The 26,536-nt window shown below is 45.4% G+C and overlaps 1 protein-coding gene across 2 annotated transcripts in view; it reads right to left on the bottom strand.

Moving 5' to 3' along the window:
- The window catches only part of CMTM8 (CKLF like MARVEL transmembrane domain containing 8), a 108,728-nt gene that overhangs the window by 3,541 nt on the left and 78,651 nt on the right, over nucleotides 1-26,536 (bottom strand). For both annotated transcript variants that reach the window (XM_042955969.1, XM_042955970.1), the window contains exon 2: nucleotides 9,118-9,291. In XM_042955969.1, coding sequence (XP_042811903.1) covers nucleotides 9,118-9,291 — 174 coding nt within the window. The remainder of the gene's footprint in view (nucleotides 1-9,117; nucleotides 9,292-26,536) is intronic.

Here is a 26,536-nt window from a genome sequence, read left to right as displayed (position 1 = left end):
GTGAACTCCTCAACCCTAGCAACAAGTTCTTCAAACTAAAAAGAAGATTATACATGTTAATAGAGCCCTTTGGGAATTAATCTTTCCCTTGGCTTCACCTTATTTTTTCCTATTCTTAGAGAAGACAGATATGTAAATCCAAGCAGGTATTTGGTTTTCAGCTATATTTAAACTCTAGGAAATCATACGAAATGTGAAATGTGCGAAACCTGATCCTATCTGAACAAGGGTGAGAGGAGGGGGTGGGGTGGGGCAAAACTGATGCAGAAACCAAAGCTTTATACAGGTAGGAAGAAGGTGGCTCTCAAGGAATAGATCCTCTGTGGTCTAACAGCTCTCCCTCAGGAATTCAGAGAGACAGGAACAAATAGGGGCAAGGGGAGGAAGCAATATCTTTTTCTTCTTAGGGAAAGAAAGGCATGTAGAATTTTCCAGATGCAGGTCCTAGCATTCTGAGGTGGGTTGTGTATCCCTGTTGCCTCCTCCACACTTATATTATGCCGGGTTAACGAGATTAACCTTTATTGATAAGGGTAGTCCAGGATTCAGGGTATCCCCTGGTGCTCATCTGCATAGAAATGTGTCCCCAAGAAGACGTGATTTCCCTGGATGACTCATTATGTTTGCTGGTTGTGGGGTTTTTCTGGGTCCAGAAACACATTTGTGCATTACAAAAAGTTTTTATAATTAATTAATTTAGAGAGAGAGAGAGAGAACACAAATGGAGGAGGGGCAGAGAGAGGGAGAGAGAGAATCCCAAGCAGGCTCTGCACGGTCAGCACAGAGCCCGATGCAGGGCTCGAACCCATAAACCGTGAGATCATGCCCTGAGCCAAAGTCGGATGCTCAACTGACTGAGCTGCCTAGGCACCTCCCCCAAGTTTTTTTTTTTCAATTACACATTACCTCCAGAGTTTTATACATTTGCTATCTGCCAAATAAAGGACTCTTCATACATATTTTTAATACTGAAACAGCTAAAGGTAATTACCTCTGAGGAGTGGGGGACCTTAGTTTTCACTTTGTGGCCTTTCCACAGGTAGTGGTTAAGTTTATTTTTATTTAATAAACTAGTCACGCCTTACATTCGAAACATTTACATGCTTAAGAAAAAAATTTAAAAGTAATGCATATTCATGGTAACCAAACAAAATCCAGTGTGGATAGAAGAATCTGGAGTAAAAAGTCAGTCTATTTTTTTCACCTCAGCTTTTTCCTTTGGGATATAAACAAACACCCAATTTTATACAAAAGGAGTCATAGAGTTATGTAAACTTAGAGGTGTTGTTTTTTTTTTCTTCACTGAAAAAGATACCAAGGGCAATTTTGCATGCCTGTCCAAACAGATGACCTCATTTGTTGTCATAACACAAATACCTTAGAATCTAACTTTCCCCTATCGATGGGCATTTCACGTTCCTAGTTTTCCCAGGGTCACAAATGGCTACTGTGACGAATGTCTTTAAACAAGTATTTGGGGGTGCCCATGCATGTCCAGTCCCCACACAAGGGGAGAGATGACGGAGACAGCATTCGCAGAGGCCAGCCTGGTCAGGACTGCCCTGACAGTGGCCCTGGGCCTTGTCCCCACTGCTGGGTGGGTGAAGGGCCGGAGACGGAGTGGTGACAAGACTCCCTGAGGATATGTGTCCCCGTCCCTTAGTAAGTGTGGCCCAATCCATTTTTCCAAGGCTCTCTTTCCCTTGGAGAGAAGCAGGGAAGGGCTTTCTTCCCCCCTGCTGGGTAATCACAGCCTCCATTCCTGCTACCTCAGTGTGGAAACTCCTCCTGCCCGCCTCCCCCCACACCATCTTCCTAGGACTCCCAAATTAAGTATGTATGGGGGATGCCTGGAGTGGGAAACTAGTGAAAACAGGTGGAGAGAGGAAAGAAAAAAGAAGGGCAAAGAAATCAGGATCTGAGATTGTTTTTTTCTTTTCCTTCCTTCCTTCCTTCCTTCCTTCCTTCCTTCCTTCCTTCCTTTATGTTTATTTATTACTTTGAGAGAGAGACAGAGGGTGAGCAGGGGAGAAGCAGAAAGAGAGGAAGACACAGAATCCAAAGCAGGCTGCAGGCTCCGAGCTGTCAGCACAGAGCCCGATGTGGGGCTCAAACTCATGGACCGCGAGATCATGACCTGAGCCAAAGTCAGACACTCAAACAACTGAGCCACCCAGGTGCCCCAGGATCTGAGATTGCTATAGAGGTTAAAGGACAGAGATCTGTGTGGCTACAGAAGTGGTGGATGGTAACACACAGCTTCGGTAGCCTCTGGAATATCACTGAGCTTCGTCGAAACACAAGGTCGCACTGCTCTAGAGAAGCAGGACCCGAGTCTGAGACTGCTCAGGCTGAAAAGACCCTAGAGCACCCCCCCTGCCCCCCACCAACTCAAATGCCAGTTCTCAAAGCATCCCCGGGCCGCAGGGAACCCAGAACAAATACAGTGTCTTACCAAAGTTTCCCAACTACTCCGTTTTGGGAGAAGGTGGAGGGAGGCTCTTCTTTTCTGAAATTTGATCCCTCTTTGGTACAGAATGTCCTCCCCCCACCCCAAATAAAGGCACACAGATAAAAACTCTCAAATAGCTGGCCTCCTTGTTGGCCCTCCACCGTGTAGCACTGGTGTCCACGACTGACCAAACCTAACTGCGGAGAGAGAACTCCTCATCCCTTCACAGTGGAGAGGAGGAAGGTCCTCTCAGCTCCAGCGATTTCCCAAAGGCTAGGACCAGGGCATTTGTGAACCCTGGCCACCAAGGAGATTCCAGGGTTGACGGCTGTGGTTGGCAGCAGGGGACCTGCTTCCCATTCCCTGGCTATCAAAACCCTTTCGGTGTCTATTTCTTCACCTGCAAAATGGAAATAATCCACTCCGTGTTTGCAGTTAGTGTGAGGTGAAATGATGTCATCTATGAAGGACCCAGCCTGACCTGTGGCACACAGTAGGTGCTTCATGAATGGTGGCCGCTACTGCCTATAAAAGGAAGCTGTGCCCTCTGCCCTGTACTGCTCAGAGTGCTTGCAACGAGGCCGACGGGGATGAGCTGTGGAGGATGAATCCTCAGAAAATGCATTTGTGCAGGTCCTGGTGCTTAGTGCCCCAAGGAGGACAAACGGTATTGCCTTGAAGTTTTAGCTCAAATCAGGTTTGTCACAAAGCACATCCCAGCCTCTCTGGGTGACTCATATGGCCCAGAAAACATGCCTACAATTGAGTCAATTCCAGTGCAAAGCTCATGCCTTATCAAGCAAAGAGCTACAGGCAAAACTAGGAGACTGGTTTTTGTCATGTCCCATGGGCTGGTCTCCCAGCCAAGTTCCCAGTGGATGAAAGCCTGGTCTGCTCATCCCTTCTTGGCAATCTCAGATTCCCCAAATGCTCTGAGAACCAGAAGTAAATCCAAAAGTCATCTGGCAGCAAAAGCTGACTTGTACTGACATGGGGGCAATGCAGTCTTTATTACCCCTCTTTGCAGGAAAATGCACGTGTTCGTGCAGAAATGCTAACGTGTCTGATTAAAGTGCCGCCCCCAGACTCAGGATCTTACGCAGTAAATGCACCAGATTATTTATCTTTCTAAAATTTGAGGGGGTGGAAATCCTGATTCTAAACATATCTGGCCTAGGGGCGCCCGGGTGGCTCAGTCAATTAAGCATCCGACTTCGGCTCAGGTCATGATCTCAAGGTTTGTGAGTTCGAGCCCCACGTCAGTCTCTGCACTGACCGTGTTGAGCCTGCCTGGGATTCTCCCCTCTGCTTATGTGCTCTCTCTCTCTCTCTTTCTCTCTCTTTCAAAATAAATAAATTCTAGAAAATAAATTTAAAGAAAAAGAACCTACAGAAAACATGCCTAGGAATTGAGACTCAGCAGAAGGGGAATTAAAGGTACTGCTCATTCTTGCATCTTAACCACTGGCTCTCCCGTTACAGTTTCCAACGTTTTTTTGTTTTTTTGGTTTTTTTTTTTTTCTATTTATTTTTGGGACAGAGAGAGACAGAGCATGAACGGGGGAGGGGCAGAGAGAGAGGGAGACACAGAATCGGAAACAGGCTCCAGGCTCCGAGCCATCAGCCCAGAGCCCGACGCGGGGTTCGAACCCACGGACCGCGAGATCGTGACCTGGCTGAAGTCGGACGCTTAACCGACTGCGCCACCCAGGCGCCCCTCCCGTTAGTTTCCAAGTCCTCTTCCTCCAAGTTCACAAGTACTTTCCTCAAGACATCCTCTAAGACCCATCGTCCTCCCAAACGGCATTCCTCCCGTTCCTCCAGGTCACTTGAATGATGCCCTCTCCCCGTATTCCCACGTGGCTGTCACTTCGAGGTGCTTTCTACCTTTTGTGATTCCCCACATCCAGATGAGTCTTTCTTCCCGGTGCCCACCCAGCGAGGCAGGACGCCAGTTCCAACCAGGCTGCGTGGGCTGCCCCAGGCAGCTACGGGCACCTCGGCTGGAGTTACTTTCAGAGCCTGCCCCACGTTTCCGAGAATCATAACGGAAAATCCTCACGTTCGTATTTGGGGAGACTGTTAAGAGTCCGTCAGTGTGTTCTGTGCAATCAAATGAGACCTGTTATTTGTGTATGTGTGTGTGTGTGTGTGTGCGTGTGGGGGGGTTAACTTAGCTAACTCTGAAAGCAGCTCCCAGAAAGAACCAGGCCAGATCCACTTGAGCAGTGAGGCCGCTAAAGCCTGCCAGCTTTATTTCAGTCTATACCACACTTACACGCGATGCTTCAAATCTGGCTTATCAGTCACTTATTTGGAACTGGATAGTTTTTTGATCCACTGGTTGAAAATAAGCAAACAAAAAGATAGTATCGCTCCGAGCCCTGTTTTGTACACACATACGTGTGGTACCACTTGGGGTTTTTTTTGTTTTTTTTAAATCGTGCAGCCAGTCCAACTCCCCAAAAAGATTATAAATTCTCCAAAGGCAAAGGGGACCTCACCTTTTATCTCTGAGCTCCCCTCAGGATGTGTGTGATCAGTCTTCAAGATGACACTAAATGCTGCCTCCTCTCTCAAGAGTTCCCAGCTGTCCCAAGCTGAGGTGGTAGTTTCCATCACACTTTGTACATACCTTCACTTTGCTATATGTCATAGGGTGCCATGATGGGTTGATTTTCTGTGTTAACCTGACTGGGCCACAGGTGCACAGATATTTGGTCAAACATTATCCGGGGTCTATCTATGAGGGCTTCTGGATGATATTAACATTCAAATCTACAGCCTGAGTAAAGCAGACTGTCCTCTCTAATGTGGGTGGGCCTCATCCAATCAGTTGAAGACCTGAATCGAACAAGAAGGCTGAGTAAGAGAGAACTGCTCCTGCCTGACCGCCTTGAGCTGGGACATCAGTCTTTTTTCCTGCCTTTGGGCTTGAACAGAAACATCAGGTTCCCTGGTCCTCAGGCCTTCGGGCTCGGACTGGAACCACACCATCAGTGTGCCAGGGGTCCAGCTGGCTGACAGCAGATCTTGGGACTTCCCAGTTTCCACAATCATGTGAACCAATTCCTTCTAATAAATCTCTTCATGTGGGTGCGCGCGCGCACACACACACACACACACACACACACACACACACACACACACACCCTATTGCCTATGCTTCTCTAGAGCACTCTAATACAGACTTTGTATCGAGAGTGGGGTAGACAGATTTGGAGCCTGGAGTGGAACTGATGCTATAACAAATACCTAAAAATGTAAAAGTGGCTTTGGAACTGGATAATGAGTAATGGCTGGGGAGTTTTGAGGAGCATACTAGAAATACGGATGTTGAAGGGGATTCTGGTGAGGGCTCAGAAAGAAAAGAGAAGAGCTAGAGAGAAAGGTGCCATCTTCTTAGGGAATACATAAATAATCACAAACAGAATCTTAGTAAAAGTGTGCATGTTGAAGGCCACTGTGGAGAGATCTCAATGCACACGTGGGGAACACGTTTTTGGAAACTGGAGGAAAGGTGATCCTTGTCATAAAGTGGGAAAGAATTTTGCTGAACTGGGTTCTATTGTTTCATGGAAGATAGAGCTTACAAGCAACAAAACTGGATTAACTGGATATTTAAATGAGGAGATTTTTAAAACAAAGTGTGAAAGGCAAGGCTTGGTTCCTTCTGTTTGTAGTAAAATGCAAACGGAAACAGATGAATTAATGAAGAAATTGTTGGGGTGCCTGGGTGGCTCATTTGGTTAAGTGTCCGACTCTTGATTTAGGCTCAGGTACATGATCTCACAGTTTGTGGAATCGAGCTCCACATCGGGCTCTGCACTGGCAGCACAGAGCCTCCTTGGGATTCTCTCTCTCCCTCTCTCTGCACCCCTCCCCTGCTCTCTCTCTCTCTCTCGAAATAAATAAACTTACAAAAAAAAGAAACCGTTAAGCAAAAAAGAAGCAGAACTTGATGGTCTGGAAAATCCTTGGCTTAATCCATATTGTAAAAAATAAGAAAGCTTGCTCTGAAGAGAACACCAGAGGTGTGGCCGAACAACCATTTGATAAAGAGATCATGGGTGCAAACCACAGATCTAATTTTGTACAGGCAGAAGTCAGAAACAGGTAAGGGATTATACCCGTGAAACACTGCCAGTCTGAATGAAAGTGGGTGGAGATGGGACAAAATAAAGGAGCTCTGTCAAATTTCTCGGATTCTATAGGATAGAATGATAGAGCTATTTGGCTGTGAATATGCGCCTATCTTCAAGAACAAAGAATGAATCATCCAAAGGCCATTCAGAGATCATCGGGCCCAGGGGACAGACTGGTTGCTCCTCAGTTGCAATGAGTTGGGCTGCTTCCCTGGTGTGAGCCAGGACATCTCCACCTGGTGCCTCAGGAGCAGGCCCACCCTGTGGAGGTATGGGGGTGACGATGCCACCCCAGTGGGCCTGGAGGTCAGAGCACTGAACCAAAGAGGCTTATTCTGGAGCCTTAAGATCCAATGGAATTTGCCTTGTAAGTTTTGGGCTTGCCTGGGGACCTGCCACTCCTTCCTTCTTCCCTGTTTCTCCTTTTTGGAAGGGACTGTCTATCTTGTGCCTGTCCCACCAGTGGGACCCATAACTTGTCTGGTTTCACAGGCTCCCAGCTGGAGAGGAATTCTGCCTCAGGGTGAATTCTACCTCCAATCTCAGCATATCTGATTTAGATGATATTTATAGGTGAAACTCTGGATCTCAGATTTCAGTTGATGCTGGAATGAGTTAAGACTTTGGGGGATGTTGAGATGGAATGCATGTATTTTGCATGTTAGAAGGGCAAGATTTGGGGGAGCCAGGGGCAGAATGTTATGGCCTGAATGCCTATGTCCCCCAACGTTCACATGTTGAAGCCCTAATTGACAGAGTGATGCCATCTGGAGATGAGGCCTTTGAGAGGTAATTAGGGTTAGATGACGTCATGAAGGTGGGATCCTCCTAATGGCATCGGCTCCCTTATAAGAAGAGATGAAAGAAAGCTCTCACCAGAGACCAGCTATGATGAGGGACCATAAGGCAAGCGGAGGGCAAAGCACAAGCTAGCACACCCCCCGCCCTCCAGGTAGGCTATGTGTGACATTCCTCAGGCTCTCCTGTCTACCCAAAAACAAAGAAAAGGGAAAAACAAATGGTTAACTGATCGAGATCACGGCCTTGCAAGACTGAGTCTCCATCAGTTTACAAGATGGATGTAAATTACAAGAAAAAGGCAATCTCATCAATAGCCTAATCTCCAGAAACCTTACAAACTCAGTTTCCTGGAGTCCCTAATATCACCCCTCCCCTCCATAGTTGTGGGGAACAAAGGCAAGAAGGAAATAGCAGATAAAATTAAATTTCTTTGCAACCGGCAGTCCATTGACAAATACTTGAGGCAAATACAGTGGGTAACATTTCTCCAGGAGCCCCCGACCATCCTAATGTCAGTGTCTTACTAGAGGGAATACAACCTTAGTTTGAAAATAGCAGTCCTCCTAGATCTTTGGAGTCCTCATTAGCATATGAAAGTCCTTTGGGAGGCTTCCCTTTTGTCTTTACCTCCCCCAGTTCCATAGTATATAACTGGTCACTCTTCACAACCCCAGTGCAGCTCTTTCTGCCCACGGGTCCTGTCCCCGTGCTTTAATAAAAATCACCCTTTTTTGCATGAAAGACATCTCAAGAATTTTTTCTTGGCTGTCAGTTCCGAACCACCACTACTCCAAAACCTCATCAAACTATACTGATGCCTGGTTTTAGACTTCCAGCCTCTAGAAGTGTGAGAAATAAATTTCTGTCATTTAAAGCTACCAGTCTGTAGTATTTTGTTATGGTGCCAGTGCACACTAAGGTATATTTTCTTACCTATTTCACCCCAGACTGTATGTTCCCCTTAGATTATCCTGCACCCAGCATGGTGCCTGGAGCCAGGACAAGCCTCCAATCCCCCTTGACCACACTTGCTTCCAAATGTTAGGACATCTATTTATTCTAACAGTAGTTTCATTTTTCATTCTAATCCTGTACACGCTATGCATCCCAACATCAAAGAGCTCTGTGTGCAAGAAAGTGAGATCTGCCAAGGCTGGGGCCCTGACGTACCTGTTTTCCAGGGAACTAATAAAGAACTGAACTTCTCTTCATTCAGTCTTCTGAGAACTGGTCCGATATTTTGCCTAAAAGAAACTCCTGGGGGTTCTAGGATGGCTCAGTGGATTAAGCGTCCGACTTCGGCTCAGGTCACGATCTCATGGCTCGTGGGTTCGAGCCCCGCGTCGGGCTCTGTGCTGACACCTCGGAGCCTGGAGCCTGCTTCGGATTCTGTGTCTCCCTCTCTGTCTGCCCCTCCCCCACTCACACTGTCTCTCTTTCTCTCAAAAATAAACATTAACAACAACAGCAACAACAAAAATAAAAAAAAAAAAAAAAAAAAGAAGAAATTCCTGGACTTTCCCATATGCCCAGTTTCACACTCAGGTATAATCACCCTAGAGACAATAGAATAACATAAAGATTATCTGCTGTGTTGGGTTCTCCCTGGCTTTGCCCTCTGCTTTGCCGGCAGGGAGACAACTGAATTGAGGAAAGAAGGACTAAGTTCCAACCTGCATAGCGGGCAATGGACAATAACAACACCCCAGGCCTCCTTACCACTGTTGTCCAGGGCACCTGCGGGATCCTGGTGTAGGTCATTGTTATGTAGATGATGAGGAAGAAGACGGTGAGGACCCAGTAAAACACGGCTACAAACATGACCCAGCCAAAAGCAGGGACCCGGAAGTACTCGGTTCCGGCGATAAGTGTCCATACCAGCAGTCCCAGAACCTGCAAAACGGTAGAGGCAGTGGAAAAGAAAAGGGAGACACAAGGAGAAAATAAAGAAAGAAGCAGAGACAGAGGGAAAAAAAATTATATCAAGTGTCCATTGCAGCTTTTATTCATATTTCCACACACAACTAACAAATATAAAACGGGTTGCAAACTCAGGTGCCCATAAATGCCAGAGGTACAATTTATTGTCAAATTGGTTTGAGGGCCAATTTTTTAAAAAGTAAACTCTACCCCCCCCCCCCCCCCCCGCAGTGTGGGGCTTGAACTCACGACCCCAAGATCAAGAGTCACACGCTCCACTGATTGGGCCAGCCAGGTACCCCTGTGGTGCACCAGTTTTCTTAGATCTTTCTTTTTTCCTCCAAGAAAACACAGCAACTCAAGTTTGTACATGACGATCTTGATTTTTAAATATTTATTTATTCCTGGGAGAGTGCTAGCAGGGGAGGGGCAGAGAGAGGGGGACAGAGGATCCAAAGCAGGCTCTGTGCTGACAGGTTGACAGCAGCAAGCCCGACGTGGGGCTCGAACTCACAAACTGAGAGATCGTGCCCCGAGACAAAGTCGGACACTCAACCAACTGAGCCACCCAAGTACCCCGATAATCTTGATTTTTAAATGTTAGCACTCATGATGATTTTTAAAACGCCATGAGGGGACAAACCACACACATCTGTGGCTGGAATCTGCTCACAGGCCGATACTTGTCAAGAAAACAAGACTGCAGGTGTACTTGAGGTCTACTGGGACTGATCCGCTCTCAGGGGATGAATCTCTGAGGATACCCCACGGCCACTATGGTCTGCCTCCCCCTGCCCCCCACTTTCCCTCACGCCCCTCCCCCTCTTCCTTGCAGAGGGCAAGTAACACGTGGCCTGAGAGAGCTTCTGAAAAGAAGAACAAGCAAGGGCCCAGGGCAGATGCCGGCATTCAGCGTTTTAATGTAAGTTGTGCATTTATTTTTTTTTATTTAAAAAAAAAATTTTTTTTTAACGTTTATTTATTTTTGAGACAGAGAGAGACAGAGCATGAACAGGGGAGGAGCAGAGAGAGAGGGAGACACAGAATCTGAAACAGGCTCCAGACTCTGAGCTGTCAGCACAGAGCCCGACGTGGGGATCGAACTCGTGGACCGTGAGATCATGACCTGAGCCGAAGTCAGACGCTTAACCGACCAAGCCACCCAGGCGCCCCCTTTTTTTTTTTTTTTTAATTTTTTTTTAACGTTTATTTATTTTTGAGACAGAGAGAGACAGAGCATGAACAGGGGAGGAGCAGAAAGAGAGGAAGACACAGAAAAGTTGTGCATTTATTCCGGTAACAGCCATCCAAATCTTCACCACTGCTGATGAACAAGACCAAAGCCAAAGCCAAATGAATGTCACCCATGGACTAGAGGCAGGTTTCATCAAGGGAAAAGAAACCGATCCAAACTGCAGGCGTCTTTAGCCCTGAACAAAGGGAAGCAGCAACAAAGTATGCATCTCGCATTCCAGTACCTTCCAGTGACCAGGACTTTATTCCTAAGCCATGAAGAAGTTAGATCCAAACCATATCCCCAGGAGACAGCATCAGGAGCCCAGGCAGGCTCTGGCTGCAAGTTCTGGATTGCTGTGTGACTCAGGACAAATTATTTCATTTCTGCTTTAGCTGTGTTCAAGGTGTAGGGAACAAAATACTAGAGAGACTTTAATCACAAAGCTGGGAAGATGGTTTTCACTCACTTGTTTAACCCTTGAGAGCACCTAAACTCTGCCAGGTTTCCTGCTATCAGGCCCCAAGGACGGGGTCAGGCACACATTACTGAACACACCCTGCTGTACATAACTTAAAGCCTCGTGGGGGGAAATATCTGCATAATTCTAATTGTGACAAATGCTGTGAAGGAAAATGAAGGCTGTAGTAAGGGTGTATAACAGATATGACCTTGTTGCAGGCATGGGAAGTGTCAGGGAAGGCCATGCTGAAGAATACCCTCCAGACCCAGTAAGAGCTAGCGAGAGAGACAGATGGGAAGACAGAGTTCTAGGCACAGAACTTTCGTCCGGAGTGGGGAAGGGCTTTGCTGCCTTCTAGAACCTGTAAAGAAAGTATAGAAAGTTAGGACACTGGTGCAAAATGTTAGGTTGGGAAGGGTCAGATTATATGGGCCCAGGCGTAAGTTCTTTATACTGTCGCCAGCTATAGACCCAGAACCTGACCTTTACTGCCTCACCTGCTTGTACTTATCAACCTCTATCCCTCATTTTTCCTTAAGCTCTTCTTTCTAGCTTATCTTTTAACTCAGGCAAAAGACCGGACGGGCATAACATCCCATGACAGAAATTGAAACTACTCCTCAAGCAACAGGAAGTGGCTGGACCACTCACAGACAGGTTTGCACTTAACCTCCACTCACGCCTGTGCAGATAGACCATGGAGTGACCCAGGGAATGACCAACAGTTACCTTTACCTCACTGTAATACTAAACCTCCACCCAGTCTCCAAGTCAGAGGGCAAGCCTCACCTCATTTATGTACAGGCATGTTTCCTTAAGGCGCACGTGTGGCCTTATGCCCGCCTCTACATACGATGACAAGGCTCCCCTATCTAAATATTCATCCTAACCCTAAATAAAAGGAACCCTTTCACCTTGCTTGGGAGTCAAGGCTTTGAAGTTATTCCCCTTGATCTCATTTGTTGCAGATAAAGTTTCCTTTGTGCCACAACTCCACCAGGTGTGGTTCCTTCTATGCCTCACCAAGGAGGGAACTCATGTTAGTTTGGTTGTGATACCACTCTGGCAGATCGAGGAGAATGGACACATGGAGGGGAAAGGGGTGTGTGTGTGTGTGTGTGTGTGTGTGTGTGTGTGTGTTCACGTGCGCGTGCACTCAGAAGCAGACAAGCTCAGAGACTGTCACAATAGTCTCAGTGAGAAAAGATGACATATTCAAGACCGAGATGGTGGCAGTGAATATGCAAGTGAGGGAATTCGAGACAGACTTCAGCAGCAGCTAGGACGTTAATAGACTTCACAGGTTAGACCAGGATAAAGTGGAAAGACATGCAGAGTCTCTGGAAAGGTACACGATGTGCATTAGGGTGTCGTTTCCTCACCTGGAACAATGAAACAGGAACAGGTTAACAGGCTGATCTGAACAACAGTTCCTCAGTTGTTCAACCCATGCAATCTGAGGTGGTCAGGGACTCCAGATAGCGATTAGAAGGTGACACTGCAGGGACAAGAGTGCAGGCCCCTTTTTAAGAAGGGAGACACATATGGGCCACCTGGGTGGCCAAGTCAGTTACGCGTCCGACTCCGGCTCAGGTCATGATCTCACGGTTCATGAGTTCAAGCCCTGCATCTGGCTCCCTGCTGCCAGCAAGAAGCCCGTTTCAGATCCTCTCTCTCTACCCTCCCCTGCTAGAGCTCTCTCTCTCAAAAATAAACATTAAAAAAAAAAAAAAAGACACCGAAGCCCTCAGACAGGTTTCCAAGGGACATTTTACACTGCTCATGGAGAGAAGCCCACCTCTCTGGTACAGTTTGGATGCTGTGCTGGAGAGCACTAGACAGACTCTAAATGTTGCTGTTTCCCTTCTTTAGAGTTGAAAGTCGCTGTTCTTTTGATCTAGTTGATACTGTACACGAATTCCAAAGCAATGCTTAACGGAGATGTGTTTTTATGCTTACATTTGTGGCAGCAGAATTTATCGAAAGTGATGTACAAAATGGGACAGAATTCCGGAAAGTGCGAAGCCTCACACTAATGGGATTTCGGGCCTGAATTCAGCATAACCGACAGGTAATCTACACACATATATGTGACACTCATGGATCAGTGAGACAGGCAGTAGATGTAATCCAGCGTGGTGGTGCCTGAAATAACATCACGGCGTTCTTGATTCCAACTGAAAGGGTCAGAACAGCCCTTTGTTGATGATGCACCCAGGAAACATTACGGTGTGTGAAAGAAGCATGGCAAACAGGGTTAGGGTGTCTTTCCAGGGGAGTGCAAGGGTTTAAGAGTCTCCAGTAGAAGCCCGTGTCCAGCTCACCAGGCTCAGCTAACAGCTCTTGGCTCTGAATGTGAAACGTTTTTCATTATTAAAGCAGAGTCCACTGCCTAGAGACGCTTTGTCTAATGTGCTAGCAGTGGTCATCTTTTACACACAGGGACAGTGTCGTTAACTGAGCCATCTCTCAAAGAGCAGGAGTACCTGACCCATGACCTCACCAGCAAACACAGTTAAAAGAATGCCCCTGTCAAGAAAAGAATTCTACCCAAGTGAATTTCCTAGGTAACAGAAATAAAAAGCAAGCCTTTTGTCTCTTACTATAACTGATACTGATGAAAATCACTCCACAAAAATGTTATTCAGCTCCTGCTGTGTGGGTGTATGTGTGCGTTCAAAACAAACTCTAGCTCTTTATTTGCTTAGACTACAAAAACAGTGTTTGTTTTTGTCACTGATGAGCATTTTTTTAGGCTAAGACTTTTTTGAATGGTAAAGCTAAGACTCAAAATTCGGGAGTGATAAATGCAGGTAAAAATAAACACAGCTATATAAAATATACAAAGAAGCAACAACCCCCATCTGCCAACTGTAAATTCTCAAGAGAAACCAATATAAAAATTTTAAATCTACCCTTCTTCTTTCCTTTGCATCTGTAACTACCACCAGTATATCCTTTTCTTTCTCCCTTGAAAATATGAATCACGCTGTGCACGGTGCTTATAACTTGCTTCTCTGAGTACACATACGATGCGGGACCTCCTTTCACGTTACTACGTACGGATCTAGGCCAATTTTGACAGTTGCCCGGTTTTCTATAATTCATGTAACCAGTTCCCGACTGAGAGAAATTTAAGTTTTCTCCTTCATGCTTGTATAAAAATGCCCAGGGAACATTCTTTTAATTTATACCTGAATTCCAGGATGGATTCTGAGAAGTGAAATTTCTAGGCTATACGAAGTGTTAGAGATACTGCCCAATTACTCATCCAAGGCTTGGACTGACTGTACTAAAGCATGGTCTTCCCTTCAACCCCAAGTTCCCTCGTTTTAAATATTTCATTTTTTAAAAAAATTTTTTTAACGTTTTATTTATTTTTGAGACAGTGAGAGACAGAGCATGAACAGGGGAGGGTCAGAGAGAGGGAGACACAGAATCCGAAACAGGCTCCAGGCTCTGAGCTGTCAGCACAGAGCCCGACGCGGGGCTCCTGAGCTGTCAGCACAGAGCCCGACGCGGGGCTCGAACTCACGGACCGAGAGATCGTGACCTGAGCCGAAGTCGGCTGCTTAACCGACTGAGCCACCCAGGCGCCCCTCGCTTTAAATATTTCAAACCCGATTAAAAAAGAAAGAGATCTCACATTTTGCCTTTCCCTGCTTTACTGAAATGCAGCATAGAGAAAAGTGTACAAATCTGAAGTGAACGATGAATTTTCACGAACGGGAACAAACCTGTGTAACCAGCACCTGCACCAAGAAATAGAATGTGACCAGTGTCCCGGACGCTGTAACCTCACTTCTACTTACTCCTTCCCTTCTCTGAGGGTAACTGACCGTCTTCCTGATTCCTATTACTCTGGATTAGCGTTGCTTGTTTTTGGACTCCACATACATGGAATCCCACAGTATGTACTCTTGCATCTGGTTTCTTTCACGCAGCATGGTGTGATTCAAGCACGACAACCGAATGCCATTTCTTCATTCTCCTGGCTACATGGCTGTGGTTCTCAAACATACCGATCTAGGCCAATTTTGACAGTTGGGCCGTGAGCATCAGAATCACCTGCCCGGAGTGTTAAACCACAGATGGACGGACCCCACCCTCAGAGTTTGTTTCTGTTGATCTAGAATGGGATCTGAAGATGTGCATTTCTACAAATTTCCAGGTGGTGCTGATGCTGTGGGTCCGGGGACCACACGCTCAGAACCACTGGTGTATAGTATTCCCCTTGTCTGTTGTAGTTTGCATTTTCCTGATCAGTGGTGACGATGGCACGACACCTTTTCAAATGCTTGTTAGCCACTTTGAGTTCTTTCCTTATTTATTGCTACGTTTTTTAAAACATCACTTCCTTCCTGATTTGTAAAGTTCTCTACATACGAGGGATGGTAACCGATCATATCTGTGGCAGTATTTTCCCCATCCAGGTTTGCTTTTTAACTATCTTTTTTTAACAGAGTCTTTTGTCATATGGAAGTTTTAAACTTTTACATAGTTAATTTTTTAATCCTTTTTATTTTTATTTTTTAATTTATTTTAATTAAAAATTTTTTTCATGTTTTTATTTATTTTTGAAGGTGAGAGAGACAAAGCATGAGAAGGGGAGGAGCAGAGAGAGAGGGAGACACAGAATCCAAAGCAGGCTCCAGGCTCTAAGCTGTCAGCACAGAGCCCAATGTGGGGCTTGAACCCATGTACCGTGAGATCATGACCTGAGCTAAAGTTGGACGTTAAACTGACTGAGCCACCCAGGCACCCCAATGCTTTTTATTTTTGAGAGAGAGAGAGAGAGCACACGCACAAGCCATGGAGGGGCAGACAGAAAGGGAGAGAGAATCCAAAGCAGGTCCAATCATGATGTGAGCCAAAATCAAGAGTTGGTCGCTTAACTGACTGAGACATCCAGGTACCCCAAACTTTTACATAGTTAATTGGTCCCCATTTAAGCCTGCCTCTATTCTTACCTGCTTAGGAAGGTCTTCAACACAAGATTATAAAAATATTGTCCTATAGGGGCGCCTGAATGGCTCTGTCAGTTGCGTGTCCTCTCCTGATTTCAGCCCACAACATGATCCCAGGGTTGTGGGATCAAGGCCCTCCTCTGGCTGTGTGCTGAATGTGGAGCCTGACTGAGATTCATTCTCTCTCTCTCTCTCTCTCTCTCTCCCTCCCTCCCCTGCTCATGCACATGTACACGCTCTCTCTCTAAAATTAAAAAACCCTCATCTATTTTTTTACAGTTTGTATATAGGTTCAGATCTTTAATCCAACTAGAATTAAGTTCCATATATGGGGTGAGTAAAGGCTAATTTTAATTTTTTTCTAACACATAGTCAATTGATCCGTAATCACTTATTGGTGATTTTTCACATACTGGGTGGGTTTCTGGAATCTTTATTTTAGTCCACCCGTCTCTGTGACTGCCGTTCGAGTGCCAGCTACCATAGCTTCAGCACGTACTTTAGGCTTCTGGATAAAGATGTCAAGTCAAACACATGAATCTAATTTTGCTCCTTCCCAAAACCATTCTAAAATTATCACGAGAATGGGATGAATAGGAAAGGAGACAAAAGCGACACATTTTTAGAAGCTTGGAACGGATAAAGGATAATGGACTTGGCCACTACGAGAAAGCTGAATGCTAAGCTGGTTGACAGGGAAAGTGAACCAATGAGGCTCACTGCAAAGTCTGAAAAGACTCAGGCACCTCTGGGAGGGGGACTGGGAGAGAAGGGGGGTGTTGCTCAAGTAAGGAGGATTTGTGGAAAGTTGTTTGAAAGTAGCTGTGTCCTAGATGACTTTAAAAAAGTGGGGGGTGGAGGTGCCTGGCTGGTTCACTCAATAGAGCATGTGACTGTTGATATTGTGGTTATGAGTTCGAGCCCCATATTGGGCACAGACTGTGTAACAAAAGAGGGGGAGCGCTGGGGGGAGAAAGAAAGTAGCTGTGTCCTAACCTTCTGTCCTACTTTAAGCTACTGGGTGAATGCCCCACCTTTGTCATTGGTCTGCAAGTTTATTCTACGTAGGGATTCTCAACCTCAGTCCTACTGACACAGGAGGCCAACAATTCATTGTTGCAGAGGGCTGTCCTGAGCAGGATATTTAGCAGCATCCCTGGCCTCTATCTACTAGATGCCAGCACTAAGCTTTCCCTCTTCCTCTTACTGATAATCGAAAACGTGTCCAGAAATTGCCAACTGGTTCCTGGGAGGCAAAATCACCCTGTTTGAGAACCACTCTAAAGAAGGTTTAAAAAAGGGGGGGGGGCGGAGGTCTTTGGACTGAGGGGCACAGTTGAAGGTTTGAGTAACGACCTGAAAACAAGAGACTTCTATGACTCTTCTGTGTGAAGACTTCCCTACCCTCCCAGTCCCTAACCTTTCCCTTCCATGGGTTCTTGGGGGTACTGGCAGCCAAGCCTTCACTCCCACAAGAGAAAAGGCCTTGGGGATTCACCAACACACAGCTTGGGCAGGTCAACCCACAATGAAGTTCCAAGTTGATAAGCCCCACCTACGTGCTTCGAGCATCCCAACAGCTTTGTACTCTTAAAACATAGGCAGACAACCAAGGTTACCAGATCTGTGATGGGGGAAGAAAAAAAAAAAAGCTTGTATAATGGGGCAGAGAGCTGAGACCAAAAAACAAACTGGAAGAAAGGAACTTTGAAGAGGGAGAAAAAGAATCAGTAACCTCAGGGAGAAAAGACATTATAGTAGGTGAACCAAAAACAGGTTACAGAAAGGACACAAATAGTCCTTCAGAAACAAAATTAGCTTTGAAATTACAAATAGGATAGCAGAAATTTAAAAATGCAGTGAAAGTGTTACATGATAAAATTGAAGAAACCTTCTAGAAAAGATAGTGAAGAAACAAAAAGATGGAAAAAAAAAAAAAAAAGAAACCAGGATAGAGGGCAATTAGAGGACAGGTTCAGGAGGTCAACCACCTGAATGATATGTTTTAGGAATACAAACTAGAGAAAATGGAGGGAAAGATATCAACCACAGAATCACTGAAGAAATCTCAGAATTTAAGGACATGAATTTCCACATAAAAGGGCTCCCCTGAGAACCCAGCACAATGGATGAAAACAGATACCAATGAGGAAGGTAAATCATGAAATTTCAGCACATCAGGTACAAAGAGAAGATTTTTTTATTTTTTTTTATTAAAAAAATTTTTTTTTAACGTTTATTTATTTTTGAGACAGAGAGAGACAGAGCATGAACAGGGGAGGGTCAGAGAGAGAGGGAGACACAGAATCTGAAACAGGCTCCAGGCTCTGAGCAGTCAGCACAGAGCCCGACGCGGGGCTTGAACTCACGGACCGCAAAATCGTGACCTGAGCTGAAGTCGGACGCTTCACCGACTGAGCCACCCAGGCGCCCCAAGAAGATTTTTTTAAAGGACCAAAGAACAAACAGGTCACCTACCCAAGATCAGAAACAAGAATAGCTTTTAAGCTTTTCTAAAAGAAATAGGATGTTAGAAGACAGGCAAATGCCTTCAAATCAGATAATTATTTCTTTTTTTTTAGTTTATTTATTTTTGGGGGTGGAGGGGCAGCGAGAGAGGGAGGGAGAAAGAATCCCAAGCAAGCTCTGCACTGTCAGGGCAGAGTCTGGCTCGGGGCTCAAACTCATGAACCATGAGATCATGACCTGAGCTGAAACCAAGAGTCGAACACTTAACCGACTGAGCCACCCAGGCACCCTGGGAAAATGATTTCTAGCCCCAAAATTACCCAGGAAAATTATCAATGAAGAGCATGAGAAGAACACATTCCTCTCTCCACTCCCCCCAAACATGCAATGTTGGATGTGATTCACCAAAATGAGGGTAGAAACTCTTAAAAAGGAAACATGGACTAGACTAAGAGGAAAGCTATACAGGAGAGAGGTGAGAGCAATCCCCAAGATGAGGGGAAATCAGACAGGACAGGTGCTCCATGCCAGACTGGGACAGTGACTCAGAAGACAGGCACGACAAAGGCTATCACCACCTGCTTTATGTCACTTTACTTTCTTTTCAACCTGGTGAGGCTATTAGGAAACTTGCTCTACCAAAGTGAGGGAGGAAACCAAGAAACAGGAAGATAAGGGATCCAAGAAATTCAGCCCAATACAAAGGTAAAGGGAATTCCAAAGTGAAGGGAGGCCCCACGATGATTTTTATCATCTAAGATAAAGATGACCCTGTGACTATGTGATGTGACAGCCCTTGTGGGCAACTTTACTAAGAGGCTAATACGGGAAAAATGTGAGACAAATTAGCTACAAAAAAAAAAAAAACCCTAAGCAAATAAAAATAGTTGTACTATGTTAATAACTTAAGTAAAAACCAAAAGAAAGAAACTGCAACAGTTGTCTGTAGTTAGGTGTTCACTACAACCCTCCACCCTAAATAATATTTGCACAGAGATAACAATGAACACTAAATATCAACCTAAATGCATCATAACATGGAGGACAGAAGCAACAGGGATGGTGCTACGGACTGAATTGTGTCCAAGCCCCCCACCACCTGCCAATGTATATGTTGAAGCCCTAACCCCCTATGGGATGGTATTTGGAGATGGGGCCATTAGGAGGTACTTAGGTTTAGGTGAGGTCATGAGGGCAGGTCCCTCATGATGGGATTAGTGCTCTTACAAGATACCAGAAAGCACATCCCACCCCACCCCTGCACAGGCACCGAAGAAAAGTCATGTGAAGACACGGCAAGAAGGCAGCTGTCTGGCAAAACTAAAAGGCAACTGAGGGAATGGGAGAAGATATTTGCAAATGACATATCAGAGGGTGAGTATCCAAAATCTATAAAGAACTTAACAGACTCAACACCCCAAAAACAATCCAGTGAAGAAATGGGCAAAAGACATGAATAGGCACTTTTCTAAAGAAGACATCCAGATGGCTAACAGACACATGAAAAGATGCTCAACATCACTCATCATCAGGGAAATACAAATCAAAACCACAATGAGATACCACATCACACCCGTCAGAATGGCTAACATTAACAACTCAGGCAACAACAGATGTTGGCGAGGATGTGGAGAAAGAGGATCTCTTTTGCACTGTTGGTGGCAATGCAAGCTGGTGCGGCCACTCTGGAAAACAGTATGGAGGTTCCTCAAAAAGTTAAAAATAGCACTACCCTACGACCCAGCAATTGCACTACTAGGTATTTACCTAAAGGATACAGGTATGCTGATTCGAAGGGGCACATGCACCCCAATGTTTACAGCAACACTATAGGCAACAGCCAAGTATGGAAAGAGCCCAAATGTCCATTGATGGATGAATGGATAAAGAAGATGTGGCATATATATAATGGAATACTATTCAGTGATAAAAAAGAATGAAATTTGCAACAATGTGGATGGAACTAGAGTGTATTATGCTAAGCGAAATAAATCAGAGAAAGACAAATATCATACAATTTCACCCATATGTGGAGTTTAAGATACAAAACAGATGAACATAAGGGAAGGGAAGCAAAAATAAGATAAAAACAGAGAGGGAGACAAACCATAAGGGACTCTTAAATACAGAGAACAAACTGAGGGGTGCTGGCAAGGTGTTGGGTTGGATGAGGGGCATTAAGGAGGACACTTATTGGGATGAGCATTGGGAGTTACATGTAAGTGATGAATCACTAAATTCTATTCCTGAAATTATTATTAAAAAAAAAAAAACAACCTATTTGGTGGTAAAAAGAAAGAAAGAAAGAAAGAAAGAAAGAAAGAAAGAAAGAAAGAAAGAAAAGAAAAGAGGAAAAGAAAAGAAAAGGAAAGGAAAAGAAAAGAAAAGAAAAGAAAAGAAAAAAAAAAAAAAGAAAAGAAAGGAAAAAGAAGGCAGCTGTCTCCAACTCAAGGAGAAAAGTCCCACCAAGCACCAACTCTGCTGGCACCTTGACCTTGGACTTCCAGTAGGCATCCAAAAGTATGAGTTTAAGCTACCCAGCTTATGGTATATTGTTATGGCAGCCCAAGCTAAGGCAGATGGTAACAGAAGGTTACTAGTTGACACATAAGATTGTGGCACCGCTCATATTATTTGTGGCTGTGGATGTGAGTAAAGTCAGAGGTGTCCCAAGTAGAGACCTCTGTCTCTTGGGAGGGAGACCCCGGAGTAAGGAGGTATTGGGGTGAGAACCGCCTTTTGTCATCAGCCTTTCAGTTCTCCAGGTATTTGACCACCCTACTGATTTCAGCTGATTCCCTAGAATTTTCTGGCTACGATACCCACAAGAACAGTTTTGATGCTTTCCAATATTTATATGACTTGTTTGTGTTTCTTATGCCACATTAACTAGAATCTCCAGAACCATCTACCACATGACAGTGACCATCCTTATTCTATTTTACTTTATTTATTTTCATGTTTACATTTGTATGAGGTCTGTTGTTGACAGTTGGTGGGTGCCCTTTATCAAGCTAAAGACTTTTATTTTTTAGGGAACTAAGGTTTCTTCTCCAACCTCCCTCATGAACAACAGGGTAATGAGCTCAGTTGAATGAATGTTTTGTATCTCCCTTTTAAAATGAAGTACAGTATTCCTAATATAGCTGAACCTTTTGATGACCCAGGGTCATTATGAACATTGAATGTTTCAATTACTGCCTTGTGCTTTGGCAGGAGGCTGTGTGCCTCTACTCTTAATGGTACCAGATACACGTGCCTTTCTATGAAGAATTTTTTTTTAATGTTTACTTATTTTTGAGAGAGAGAAACAGAGACAGAAACAGAGCTCGAGTGGGGGAGGGGCAGAGAGACAGAGGGAGACACAGAATCCGAAGCAGGCTCCAGGCTCTGAGCTGTCAGCACAGAGCCTGATGCTGGGCTTGAACTCACGAACAGCGAGATCATGACCTGAGCTGAAGTCAGACACTTAACTGACTGAGCCACCCAGGCGCCCGGAAGAACTTTTTTTTTTAATTGAAATTGTCAATGGTCACCTGTTGAGGCTCTCAATGAGCTGACTGCAACAGTGTTTCTCTGTCTCCTGTATGTACATGGCCCCCACACAAAGAAATCGGATGCCTTAGACTTCTAAAAATCACACTGAAACACAAAATAAGTTTGCTTGTGAGGCCTCTCCTGTGAAGTCAAGTCTATGAAGCCTGTGAACTTTGTGACAGCTACAGAAGAATTACCTGACAGTGGTGCTAAAGTGTCTCATTTAGTCGAACATCTGCAGAGCATCTATTATGCGCCAGGAGTTTCTCTGGCACTGTTGGTGGGGCAGGAAATGCCACATTGCTATGGCAAACAGGTTGGCGGACTTATTTCTGCTTTTAGCATTGACTGGCATGAGCATCGCTTACTGCATCTGTACATCAGCCTGGAAGACAGACAGGTGACTCGTGACGATCCACTAGGCTACTCTAGGAGCAAGGTACCAGCTGCTCCCAGCTGGCTTTGCCCAGGGGAACGACATTGTTCCAGGCGTGAGCTCAGCACACCTCTAATGTACCTCACTGGGCTTTAAATCATTTACATACTTATTCCTTGCAATGAAGGGGCACCGGATATCAGCTACTGGAGATGTCCTTGCTGTCCTCAGAGTAGGTACACGGATGGGTATTTAACTATAAACTGTGTGAGTCCTATGAAAGGAATGAGGCTGATGTGAAAATGTAAGGCATAAGGACCCAAGCATGGATGGTCAGAGGAAGTCTGAGATGCAATCAGTGCATGGGAGTCGACCAGGCCAAATCTGCACGGTAGCGGGAATGCTGACACTGCGACGACACCCCATCTGGCGCTGTGAATCTCCCGAGGTTCTGTCCTAACACGGGAAGATCAACAGCAAGTCCAGTTCCAGAAGAAGCTGATTCATGGCCCAGCACTGGATGGATATCAGTCTCCAGACAGCATCCTCTCTCAAAGTCAAGGCTCACTCTGAGGTGGTCTGAGGGTCAAAGAAGGTTAGTGCTGGACGAGAAGTTCCGGAGATGCTCAGAAGCAACAAGCTTAGAATCACGAGGCTAGTTAGCGGTCAAAGCAGAATCAGCACGCAGCTGTGACTTCCAGTCTGGTGATGCTTTACTTTGTACTGTAAGGTCTTGATTTCTTCCTTCTCCTTCCCCACTCACTGTCTGGAGTGACGCTACCACTCATGGAAATTCAGACTGAGAGGCAGAGTATGCCTGGTGAGGAAATCACACACTCTGGAGTCAGCCTGCCTGCCTTCCACTCCCTGCTGCTGGGCAATTACTGACCAGAGCCTCAGTTTCTTTAACTGTAAAATCGACACAAGGATATAGAGACTTTCCTTGCAGGGTGTAGGAAGACCACACAGTTAAGTAACACACGCACGACAATGCTAGGTGCCTGTCTGTTATTACTATTATGCTAGTATTATATTAGCAGGTTTACAAAGACTCAGGAGTACCTCCCCTCTTCCTTTCTTAGGTAAGAGCAGCCTTTCTCTGTAGTTCAAAATCTTTACACTTGCATGGAGCCAAGGAGTCGTATCTATTTCCAGCTCCCTGGATGTGTGGCTTGAGCTTGAGGGCTCTCCTGTAAGCAATAACACCAACACGATGGCAGGCTGACTGGACTGGGGGTGTTTGACCCTCAAGCTCTGTCCTCTCTGCCCAGTGTGGACACCTTCAATGTCACCATTATCGTGTCCTCTGCTCCTATTTGGTTAAATGATACGACGCCATGGCCATATGATTTGGCAGAAAGAGTCAGGCTTTGAAGTCTTACCAGCTGTGTGACGGGACAAATTAATTTAGTTACCCAGGATTTATTGAGCACCTACTATATGCCCAAGCTCCAGGTAACAGCAATAGTGTAGTATCTATTATGGAGTAAGGAAGTGCTTATTGTGCCTTCCCTCATTTAACCCACATAACTAAAATAGCTTCTCACAACCATTTTATCATTTTATGGGGAAATTGAGGCACAGTGTGTTAACAGTCCAAACTTTTAAATATTTTGTTATACAATAACAGTATCATGCCCAAATCACTGAACTTATCTGTGTCTCAGTTTCTTCATCTGCAGTATAGGGATAACAGTATTTCACATGATGAGACAATATACTCTATAAAGGACAGCTACTACCATGAGTGAATACAGCAGAAACAGAGTGGTTTGGCCAACCACAAACCTGCCCAGGAGGAATAGACACATGCAGGGCTAAAAAGGCTGGTGTTGGAGACAGAGAAGCTGGCTCTTAGGCTGTGCTCTTTCTGTGTTAGGGAGGCAGCATTACCTAGAATGTCACCAGCCAGCTCCACCGCCACCCCCCCCCCCCAGGTCCAAGTCTCTGGGCAGAAATAGGTTCTGGTAAAGTGAGCAGATGCCTTGATACAAACCCATCCCTGGTTCTGCAAACAAGATTCCCAGCAGCTGCCCACTAAGGCTGGGCCACTAGGGGGTGCCATCTTGAGGGTGGCATGGAAACTTTTTATCTATTAGTCTCTCAGATGACACATTGGTTCATTTTAAATAGGGAGAAGCAGAGGGGCACCTGGGTGGCCCAGTCAGTTGAGCATTGGGCTCCCTGCTGTCAGGGTGGAGCCTGCTTTGGATCCTCTGTCCCCTTCTCTCTCTGCCCTTCCCCCGTTGTGTGCTCTCTCTCAAAAATAAATTTTAAAAGCCTTAAAAAAAAAAAAAAAAAACAGGGACAAGTAGAAAGAAAATAGGGATAGCAGCTAATCCTATTTTCTCTGATGGTGCAAACACCCAATGCAGAGAGTATGCTTTTAATTCAATGAATTCCAAGAAATCCAGGAAGAAAGTTGATACATTACAGAGGTTGACATGAGAGCCATCTTGGGTCAGACACAGTGCCGGGTGCTCAGGGTCCAAAGGTGGGCAAGGCACGCTGTTGTTGTCCCAAGGAACGTACTGTCCAGTGTGAGACAAACACAATTCAGTTCAACTCTCCTTCACCAGGGTGTTCTGACTATGGACTATGGCCACATGCAGCCCGCTGCCTGTATATAAAGCCCTTGAACACAGCCATGCTCATTAATCTACATATTATTTATGGCTGTTTTCATGCTACAGTGGCAGAGTACTATATGTGGCCTTCGGCTGCAAAACCTAAAGTCTTCGCTATCTGGCCTTTTACAGAAAACATTTAGCCACTCCTGTTGACCAGCACACATACTGTCTGCCCAGGAAACACGCACACATGCACCTATATACATGTACTTAATATTTTTGGTTCCTGCATTGATTCAAACAAACCAGGTTATTAATCCCTTGAGCCAGAGGAGGTGATAGGATAAAAGCATGTACCCTTTCCCTGCACCTCAAAGAATTGCATCATCCTCAGGCTGATTGCTGCCTACACCTGCCGAGTATTTTCTTTATACAGTCAAAGGGATCTTTACGGGGCGCCTGGGTGGCTCAGTCGGTTAAGCGTCCGACTTCAGCTCAGGTCACTCAGGTCATGATCTCACAGTCTGTGAGTCCGAGCCCCGCGTCAGGCTCTGGGCTAACAGCTCGGAGCCTGGAGCCTGCTTCAGATTCTGTGTCTCCCTCTCTCTCTGCCCCTCCCCTGCTCATGCTCTGTCTCTCTCTGTCTCAAAAATAAATAAAGACATTAAAAGAAAAAAAAAAAAGGGATCTTTACAGCAGTCCTCTCCACGCCCCTTCAGGATTATAATGTAGCTCTTCTGTTCAGTAAGCATGTGACCTTCTCCACTTATCCACTAGAGGGTGGCCAAACACCGCTTATGAAAGATTAAGGCCCTCTGATACCTGTTCCATGGAGAGACAGCAGAGTTTACCATCTGTCTGGATGAGTTCCTACACTTAAAGCGCATTCCACAGAGGTGGCAGGACGTGGAAGAATAAACTTGATCTGGTATTCACTCACTTGAACCAGACATTGCCTAGAAACAGATCTGACAAGAAATGTAGCCAGCCAAATGAGATAAGGATTAATTAAGAGAAAGACTTGGAAGGGCAAATTTAATCCCACAAGTTCATGGCCTTCTTTGTGTACCCCTATGAGATTTTTACTGCAGTGTATTTAATATTCTATAGGAGGGACTATGGGGAGTATCGGCCGGCGAAACCAAGGGGCCTCAGACGCTGCTGATTCCCCAATAAGAAGCTTGGCCTCTTTGGGCCTCTTCTTTCCCAATGTGGAAACGGGAAGAATGGGATAAGAAACCCAGTTCTCCAGTGGGAGTGGGGAGGCCAGCACATGGGAGGAGCATATCAAATCAGCTGGGGTTTCACCCATGTGGTTTTCATCCTACTTTCCATATACGCCATGAGAGTGGGTGTCTCTCTCTGGCCCTCCTTGACCCCTCCTCAAATACGATTGTAGGAAACCCCTGGGTACTCCGGAGCAAAACGAAGCTTCAGGCCTGGGTCTTGCTAAGAATTTGTGACTTAACCTTGCTTTTGCTTAGGACTTCAGTCTATGATCAACTAGATCTGCCCTGAGACAACACCTCGGGACCCCAATATTCCCAGAAGGAAATAGAATGCAAATACAGGGCTGGCTTTAAAATATGTCCACAGATTCCT

This window comes from Panthera leo, chromosome C2 (genome assembly GCF_018350215.1).
Source record: "Panthera leo isolate Ple1 chromosome C2, P.leo_Ple1_pat1.1, whole genome shotgun sequence".
Classification (NCBI taxonomy): Eukaryota; Metazoa; Chordata; class Mammalia; order Carnivora; family Felidae; genus Panthera; species Panthera leo.
The sequence above is the reverse complement of the archived record's forward strand: the minus strand, read 5'-3'. Positions and strand labels throughout refer to the sequence as shown.